This window comes from Brassica napus, chromosome C2, assembly GCF_020379485.1.
Source record: "Brassica napus cultivar Da-Ae chromosome C2, Da-Ae, whole genome shotgun sequence".
NCBI lineage: Eukaryota > Viridiplantae > Streptophyta > Magnoliopsida > Brassicales > Brassicaceae > Brassica > Brassica napus.
The window spans coordinates 34,554,907-34,564,254 of NC_063445.1; the positions used below are offsets into that span (position 1 = coordinate 34,554,907).

The 9,348-nt window shown below is 33.8% G+C and overlaps 1 protein-coding gene and 1 long non-coding RNA gene across 5 annotated transcripts; both read right to left on the minus strand.

Moving 5' to 3' along the window:
• Positions 1 to 871: 871 nt before the first annotated feature.
• On the minus strand, positions 872 to 2,288 carry LOC106447134 (zinc finger A20 and AN1 domain-containing stress-associated protein 7). 2 transcript variants are annotated; one of them, XM_022696296.2, is made up of 3 exons: positions 2,006 to 2,249; positions 1,681 to 1,749; positions 872 to 1,590 (listed from the first exon to the last, which is right to left on the minus strand). In XM_022696296.2, exon 3 carries the CDS (start codon positions 1,560 to 1,562, stop codon positions 1,044 to 1,046), a length of 519 nt encoding a protein of 172 aa, XP_022552017.1. In that variant the 5' UTR covers positions 1,563 to 1,590; positions 1,681 to 1,749; positions 2,006 to 2,249; the 3' UTR covers positions 872 to 1,043. The 2 variants fall into 2 exon arrangements, with proteins under 2 accessions (XP_022552017.1, XP_013744450.1); XM_013888996.3 differs by lacking the exon at positions 1,681 to 1,749 and having other exon boundaries at positions 2,006 to 2,288.
• Positions 2,289 to 5,227: 2,939 nt separating this feature from the next.
• LOC106450133 lies at positions 5,228 to 7,357 on the minus strand. Of its 3 annotated transcripts, XR_007319972.1 has the most exons (5): positions 7,059 to 7,357; positions 6,788 to 6,880; positions 6,446 to 6,544; positions 5,900 to 6,292; positions 5,228 to 5,562 (listed from the first exon to the last, which is right to left on the minus strand). It is a non-coding gene; the product is annotated as an uncharacterized LOC106450133 (long non-coding RNA). The 3 variants fall into 3 exon arrangements; XR_007319973.1 differs by having other exon boundaries at positions 6,188 to 6,544; XR_002655525.2 differs by having other exon boundaries at positions 5,900 to 6,544.
• Between the last annotated feature and the right edge of the window lie 1,991 nt (positions 7,358 to 9,348).

The following is a 9,348-nucleotide window of genomic DNA, read 5'->3' on the forward strand; positions in this document are numbered from 1 at the left end:
AGACGATGCACATCCGTACTCACAACCAGATAGCAGATGTTCTCACCAAGGCTTTGTACCCTTCTCCATTTTGGGATCTTACTTCCAAGATGGGTGTTTCGGATATCTACTCACCTCCATCTTGAGGGGGGGGGGGGGTATTAGATGGTTATTTATGGTTATGATGTAAATGTAATTTACCCGGTTTGGTTTGGTTTAGAGTCTCTATATATATATTTGTAAATAACACTTTACGGTTACGGAGAATGAAATAGAAGATCATTTTATACATTTGTGATCATGATATTCACTCTCTATTATGCGTTGAGTTCGCATCCGACTTTGGCGACGAAGGCGGGTCTTGCTCAAGCTTTTGGATGCTCTCAGTTGGTTTTCTTTGTCCTCTCTCTCTTTTGTTCGTGGAGATTCAGTGGTGGAGATGATAACAAGCTTTGACAAGTTCACCGGGAGAAAGTTATACCGGAAGTGACTTGAGACGTTCTGGGATCCAAGACAACGAGATAACTCATCTTCCCGGGACACTCGCTAAAACACCGAATCCGAAATAGTTGTTGGGGGTAATGGTCAAACAAACCATTTAGAAAACGGTTGATTTCGATTATTTTGTACGAGTCGGTTTGTATCGAATTCTCCATGGGAGAATCGGTGAAATAACCAAAACAATAACCAAAACAAAAAATAAAATTAGATTTTTGGAGAGAAGGTAGAGAGATAGGAAGAAAGAGAGAATGGAGGTTTGGTTATTTTTCTAATTTTTGTTTTTTGTTGGTTATAAGTTGTAATTTTTCTTATTTTAATATAAAAAAAAAACAATCTAATAAACAAGTTCAGACTACGATTATGGAGACTTGAATACTAAAAACAATCATGATAAAACCAAGAGCAGCAATTTTCATTATGATTCATAGAAACCCAACATCCAACATCCAACATCCAACATCCAACATGATCACATCACATCGACATCCAAAGAAGAAGTTGATCAAATGCAGAGAAAATAGAAACCACAAATTACTTTATAAAAAGAAAAGGTTTGATATTTTTCATATCCTTTCGACTTTATCCGCCTTGATCACAGGATTGGCCTTTGCGATTGCATCACGTCCAACTTCTTTGAAATCGAAGCTACACTCGTGCTTCTCCGGGTACCTATGGCTCCCGCAAAACGTGCTACCGCATCTGCACTTAAACCCCATAACTCCAACCTTCTTGTTACAGCTGAAACACCTGTTCGTCCGCGCAGGTTTCGACGGCTCTGCCTCCTCCTGTCCCGTGGCTATAGGAACTGAAGACGGCTCAGCGGTTACAACAACAGAGGCTGGTTTGGTTTCAAGAGGCTGTTTTTGCTCTGGTGTGATAATGAGACTGCAAGATGGAAGCTTAAGTGAGTTCTTGACAGCAGCTTTTGCTACGGCGGTTTGATCTTCCTCGGCTCGGAGACTTCTGTAGCATTTGGAACAGAGGTTCATGTTGGAAGGTGACCCGAAGAAACCGCATCCGTTGTCGCAGAGTTTTGGCTCAGTTGGTGGGAAGCTTGTGCTGTTGTTTTGCTCAGAGCTCATTGTGGTTCCTTTCTTCTTCTTCTCAAATCTATTAAACAAACCAAAATTTATATTCTGACAGTAACAGAAGAATGTTTTTTTAAGGTTGTCGTTTCAGAACATTAAAGATGAGAATCACCTGCTCCCAGCTACGAAATAGAATCAATTAACTCAGATTCGATATAATCAATTCGATTCAACACAGGTCCTATATAACCATCAAATGAAAATCAATTCGATTTAAACCCAGATTCGATATAATCAAATTGATTCATTTTGATTTAAAAACCTAGCATCAAACAAGATCTATCATTGCGTCGATTCTCCCCAAATCCAAACGTTAAAGATTCAACCGATGCACCATAAATATCCGAATTACAAATACTAATAAACATTTTTATACCAACTCAGATCCGTCAAATAACAAATAAAATGAAAAGAACAATTCAAAAAGGAAAAATTACCAGAAACGTGCAGATCAAATGAAATTTCTTCCTCTAATTTCAAAGCTTCTTCAACGAAATTTGACAAAATAAAATATATTTCTGATCTTTCGAAGAAGAAATAAAAAGTGGGTTTCTTGGTTTTCTGTTCAATATTGTTCAGAATATTTTTGCGAATTTAGGTGAGCGAGATGAGAGAGACAAACAAACACGCAACAATAACAAATGGTTGATTAGAAAAAAACTATAACCTATATTTTTTTTTTGGGTCAAATATAACCTATGTTTATATTATATAATTTGAGTACCAAACACGGTTATGTCGGTCTTTGGTTTATTTTCTTTACGTCAGCGTTGCCGTGCTTTTCAATCGTTTTACGCCATTGGATCTGTATGACCGACGTTTATGTGACGTTGCTCTTCTATCATCGAACGGCTCACGTAGAGAAGGGTATAAACGTAACATGTTGTAACTTTGAGGTTAGAAAGGATAAGTTTGTTTAACATATAACTAGATTTGATCGGCGGTTTAAAAATGCAGAATACATTGTGATTCAAATTCCATTAAAACGTTACAAATGTTTTGTTAATTTATAAGATTTTTGTATATTTAAAACTTTTTGTATTAAATGTATTTAAAACCAATCAAGACCCGTGGTCAGCTTATATCCATGGTCGAACCGATAAATTTAAGAACCCAATATATTAAATTAGGTTTTAAAAATATCTATTATTTAATATTACTAGTGGTATTCCGGCGCGTAGCGCCGGGTTCGTATGTTTTATTCTCATTATAGTTCAAAATTGCTTTTTCGATCAATTTGAGAGCGAGAGTGGTTAGTGACGGTAGTACTCTGTTTTGAAGTTTTTTAGGTCAAAGAAAAACCCTTCCTCAGCTAGATCCCTCTAGACATAGTTGATTGTATATCACAATAAGTGATATGTGTTTGAATTTGTTTTTTTTGTTGATAATGGTATTTTTAAACTTTGATTTTGTGGCTCTAGAATGGCGGTGAGATTTGTTTTGGTTTAGTAGTATTTATCTCATGCTTTTGACATGTTTACGGTACCGTGTGAATTGTTGCTGGAATAGGTGCGAAGACTGAGATACTGTTTTTTTTATCAGAGATTTTTTTTTGGTTTAGTAGTATTTATCTCCTCGCACTGATACTTACACCCCTATTGGCCTCTCACCCTGTTGACCTTCCAAAAGTTTACTTCTTCCATATTTACTTCTTGAATCATTAAAAATTATTTTTGTATGACATGCAGTTGGTTAGCTGTTTTTTGCATTATTTATTCTCTATTCTTTTGACACTCATATCTGGCATCTTAAATGTAAAAATACAAATTTTTACTCTTCGTAAAAGTCAAAAATTTTAAAGCATCATTCTCGTATGCTTTGAACGATTATTCTGAGCATATATCTGCCACGAACTGTCGAAAACGATGTTCACACAATTGTTGTATACAATTTTTAGTGTGCAATTGGGTTTGAAGTTGTGTGTTTTGACTCCACATTTCAATTATGCTCATTAGATCTTAAGTTCTTTCTTGTACCGTACCAGCTTTCTTTAATGGCGTAATTTATTTTCCACTCTTTGGTTTGTTTTATAAGCGTCTGTTGAAAGAGACACATTTAAAACTGTTGTTTAATTTGAACCATTTGTTGCCATACGTCGACGTCATGTTCCTCACCATTCTTCTCTCATACTCCTCACCATTCTTCTCTTTGATCCAGCCAGGCCTATAAAGACAATGACCGATGCTGATCAAAGTAAGTCTCCGAATCTGAATGATTGTTCTCATATGATATTTATTTACACATGTCCTCTGTGTTCTTACTCACGATTTTTGTTACTTCTTTTTCGGTAAAAGGTATGGAAAATATTGGAAGCTGTATTGGGAGAAAGTGTGAAACATGATTATTCTTGGGTTTTCTTTTGATAAAATTCTTGGTATTTATTGATAATCTGAGTTTTACTTTCATACTTTACAAAGTATAATAACGAATACAAAAGTAGTGTAAATATATTTTTAACTTTATTATAGAGTTATAAAGTGGAATTACAGAAAATTTTCAAACACAAAGTGGAATATAAATTAGAAATGCTCTTATTTCCATGTATACTGCTTTTTGAGCTCATTACGGGTCAGGGAGCCCTTGAAGTGCTAATCCGTAGGCTTGGACTCTAGCAGTTGCCACCTCGTCTTAGTTATTTTATAATTTTAATTCTAGTTTTCAATTAAAATGGTTTGTTGGTGCTATAATATTATTCGTATGACTAATGTAACAATCACATTTGTATTGGAGGTGAACTGTAGTTTTTTTTATTTTCTAAGAAACATGTCTATTGGAGTTATTGGTAGTTTTTTTTTAAAGAATGGAAAAATGTGGATAGTCTGGTGCGTCCGTGCGTGAAAGTATACGTTTTAGCATGTCCATGTGTACTTGGGAGGAGATGGTTTGCATGTTGCAGAAAAGTTAACAGAGCATATTTCAGATCATGGACAGAGAAAGATTTGGAAGCTGATGACTAAATGGGATTTCTGAGGTTACAACTTTTGTAAGATAAACGTGACTAAAGAAGCATTCTTAGCCAGGTACTTGATGACTGTTGTAAGTTCCATGATTTTTATATCTTGTAAGTGAGCTTAAGGAATATTTTTTTTGCAATTTAGTGCTACTATAATAGCTCTCAATAACTGAGGCAATTATACGGCCAGGTCTTGAGCCTGGTGCAGTTGATGTCTTCCTTGAATTCATTTGTTACTATGGTGGACCGCTTCTAGAAGATTTACTCCCACAGTTCAAGGTTCTTTACTCTGATCTTACTCCTTAGCCGTAGTTAAAACTAAACCTTTAAAGTTTTTACTTCACCATGACCATGTCATTTAACTATTTGCAGTGCCCGGTTCTAGTTGCATGGGGAGAAAAAGATCCATGGGATCCAATCAAGCTTGGACGAGCTTATGGTAATTTTGATGCAGCTCCTCAGGTCTCTCCTCTCTCCAATGAAGTAACCCTCTATTCTTCTTCTTATTGCATTTCTGTAAATTTTGCAGGATGAGAAGCCGGAAATGGTGAACCCACTTATTGAATCAGTCGTTGCGAGACATTCAAAGTCCAGTACAGCCCTTGCTCCAGGCATTTGATCTCAGTTTCTTTTACACTTTTTGTATATCTGTACAGAAACATATCATTTGAACCAGCATGAATTGTCAACATGTGAGAACTCAGTGTGACAAAACAGTGACTGCATGCATATCTTTGATGAAATAGAGATCTCAGTAAAGGAAACAAAACCTTTCGCTCCAGACTCGCTATCAAAATTTCAAAACCTGCACTCAATATCTATAATCCAAAAGCAGGAGAATCTTATCCACGGCCGAACAAAACAAAGATCTAATTAAATAAGTCTCTTTTCTCATCCTTTCCCATTTCGTTAGCAACATGCTCTCTCTTGTCCTACCAATTACATTTGAGCAGTACACACCACCTGAGACATCCTTCATATGTTTGTTGTTGGCGAAGCAATGTTTACCCCCAAATACTTGTTTAATACACTCTTACAGGCCTGTATAACAAAAATAGATAGGAGTTTTATTTTCTATGGGACTTTGTTGGAAGTCTTTTCATCTTATAAAGAAATCAGAGACTTTTAGATTAAGCAGAATTAGTTTTAGAAAATTTATAAAAAAAATTTAATTCTTCGAAAATAAATTCTAACCAATCAAATATTAATGTTTTGTTTTTTATTTTATTGTAAAAGTTCAGAAATGTATTTATTTATAATATTTTATAATTTAGTAAAGGGTAAAATGAACAAAAAGGGTAAATAATAGAAAAGGTGTGTTGAGACAAATGATTAGGTAACAAATTTCCCAAAGTTATTTGAAGCTCAGATTTGTCACCTTGAAGCAAACCAAATTTCCATAGCTTCTACATATTGATTGCCTCTTATCCTAGCAGAGATGAAATTTTGTGCCAGACCATTTTGTCAATGTTTTGTATTACACAAGATGCAGGAATTGAAGTCATTACGTTCCTCTTCCGTCATACTAAGTGAATTGTTGCTTGGAATACATACTGAATGATAAACTGACTGACTTGATCCCAATAATTTCAACCAGAATATCTAATATCCGTTTCTACTGTTGTGTACTTGAACCAAAAAGCTTTAAAGTAAGATTTTCCCATACCTTCTCCAAAAACTTAGTGAAAATAAAGATGGTCAGGGTCTCTAAAGGATATAAGTGGTGGATGCTCCTGAGTTCCACTTCCTTATATGATCTCCTGTGGAAAACCTGTCATGGATTGCAATCCAAGAAAGAAGAGAGAATTTAGGGGTTGCGTGCAAGAACCATACCCCCTTATACCAAAGCTTAGTTGGTGTATTCCACGTGTAAGCTGCCAGGTCTTTCTGGTATTGAACTTAGGTCTGAAATTATCATCCTTACCTCTCTTTCCATTGAGCAAATCTTTTTTCTCGCAACATGTGAATCTCTTGCTCAATTAAAATTCATCTTTTTCACTCGATGCCTTTTTTTCCTATGATTCTGAATAACCCATTCAACAGTTGAATTAATTAATTTCTCAGATCAATGCAAACTCTAATCATAAGATTAGTTGCATATTGAAGACAACTTTTTTAACCCCACTGTTAGAACAATGTAAGATGTCTGTTCCATTAACTATATTTATGAACAGAACAAACTTTTTTTGCTTGCACTGAGTAATTATCTATCTGCAATATACTAACAGGTCTGTTTTTAATTGTCCAGACATATGAAGGTACTGACCCAGCTATTGTAAGCACGTTCATGGTGGTTTTGTGTGCTCTTCCGTGCCGGTGACATAGATTTTCCTAGTATACTGCAATTCGTTTTGAAGACCTGTAAGATCCACAAATGAGTGAATATAATTAAAAAATTTCTTATAGAAGTGAAATTAAAACCCACATAGTGGTGCATCTAAAACTTTCGTAGATTCTTATATATCTCCTTGTAAACTATATTAGTCACTCCCCCTGCATCTCATGTATCAGGAGAGGACATGGATGGCCGAAATTACCTTCTGGTCGAAGAGGACATGTCTACCCCATGAGCTTTCCAAAACCTCAACAATCGGACTTTGACGGTGTTCGTGACAGTAGCTGGCTTTCAAATCGAAATCAAAACTCAGAGAGAGAGAGAGAGAGAGAGAGATGTAAACGTGAAAGAGCGAGGCACGGGAGAGAGAGAGAGATCCAGTGGTGGCTCTCGCCTTCTCTACCGCTCAGTGGAGTTAAGTTGCAGAGTTATTGAAATCAGAGGCGTTAGGGATACTGAACAGGCTCGAATCTCTGCGTCTCGCGGTCGATGATGAGAAGGTAGAAGACGAAAACGAAGACAAGACGTGAAAACCCTGGGCACGATCAGTTCATAAGAGCAGGGTTCAAGATGGGCCACGACAAAAAAAAAAAAAAAACAACACATTAGCCGGAGCCCAAACCGAATAAGAGAAAAAAAAACAAAAAAACGTAACCAATTAAGCGCCTACACGTGGCGACATATGTCCACCCCTAAAAAAGGACGTGGCTGCAGGAGGTAAGAGAAAACCCCCCCTTTATTATTATAGATAGATATATGTTAAACTTAAAAAATAACTACAAACTGAGAAAAGCAGATTATTATTATAATTATATATTAAATTGATTAAAATATTTACATACGGTTCACCCACGGTTAATCCACTAATCCAATGGCCGAAAATAATCGATTTTAGTGTCCAAATGAAATTTTAAAACCTTGATTTAAACATTTTTTTTACTTTTTATAATTTTTATAATATAAATTTTTATAAAATTTTATCAAAATGGTATATGATTTTATATACTAATTCTATGTATATTGATCATATTTTGAAAGCTAATATATGATTTATTGGTTCTTTCTGATTATAATATTATTTGAAGACATTAAGGATTAATTTGTGATGAATGCATTTTTCGATCTATTAATTTTAGTAGTTATATAAGATAATGTATGTAACCTATAATATTTTTTTTTACAATTATATGTAATTTTTTGGAATATTTGGTAGTTACCATTTTTAAAGATTACCAAATATATTTTGTTAATGTAATAAAATTTAAGTTTCCTGAATAGAAAATAGTTAAATATATTTAAGTTAAGTTATTATATTTAATTAATGTATTCCTTTTGTTCTGTGTAGATGGCCTAATAAACAAAAGCAATATGTAAAGTATATTTTTTATAACTGCTGTATATATATTTTAATTAACTTTGAGAGTACACATAGTTTTTATAACTGTTGTATATATTTTGATTGAAATCGGAACAAACAAAAGAAGAAGAAAATGATAAACAAAAACAGTGATTAAATGTATCGATCTCAAAACATAAAATACAAAAATTAAATTATGGAAATAAAAAAAGGCTTAGATGTTAAGGAGAGCAAGAAGTAAAACAAATTTTTAAATGATGAAATAAAATAGAAACAGTTAAATTAAATTAAATGATGATATTTTTAACCAATACGAATATATAGTTATGGATCAGAATAATTAATATTGTTAGCCATAAATATAGGAGTGACATATCATTGTAAATAAATTATAAAACTAAAGACAAAATCTTATCAGGGATTATGGTTTAATAGTATACATTAAAGTAAAACTTAAAAGTCTGACTCTGACCTCTCGTAGATATATTTTGATTGATTCGGTTTGTTTAAGATAAAAATTAAGGTGATGTTATTGTTGCTTACGGGGCTGGTTTACATTTGCCCAATGTTTTTAAACCCGAACCGAACCGGCAGTCGAGCTGGGTTAAACCCTGAACCGAAAATAATCAGGGTTGGGTTAATGCTAAAATCCAACTAAAATCGAACCAGTTAAAAACCCCAATCGAACCGTCAAAATACGGAAAACGGCGACCCAATGAACCGGCCAAACCCCGGTTCGTATATAAGTTAAAATTTTGTTAATGAAACAATTAATTTTTCTTCTTTTTAAAGTAAAAATAAGATTTATCAAAAATAAATAAAGTATCGTTTCTCGTCTTTTTCTTTTGTTATCTGTACAATTCATAAATTACAAGATTCACAAAGTTTAATATTCACCTCAAGATATTGTTTTTGTCTACTTCTCACTTTGTTTAAAATTTTATTTCATCATCAATTGTTTTGAAGACTTTAAATAATTGAAACATTTACGTTTTTGAAATTTGTATTTCAAAATATAACTCTTACCTAATGTGTATATAATTTTGTTTAAAGGTGACGAAGATTTAGAGTGATAAGATCTGCGAATAAAATTTAAATGTGCTTTTCATACTGATTTTAGATTTTAATTTTTTTT

What these genes read in the sequence shown, in the direction of transcription:
- LOC106447134 (XM_013888996.3), bottom strand. Translation starts at nt 1,562, where the DNA reads ATGAGCTCTGAGCAAAACAACAGCACAAGCTTCCCACCAACTGAGCCA.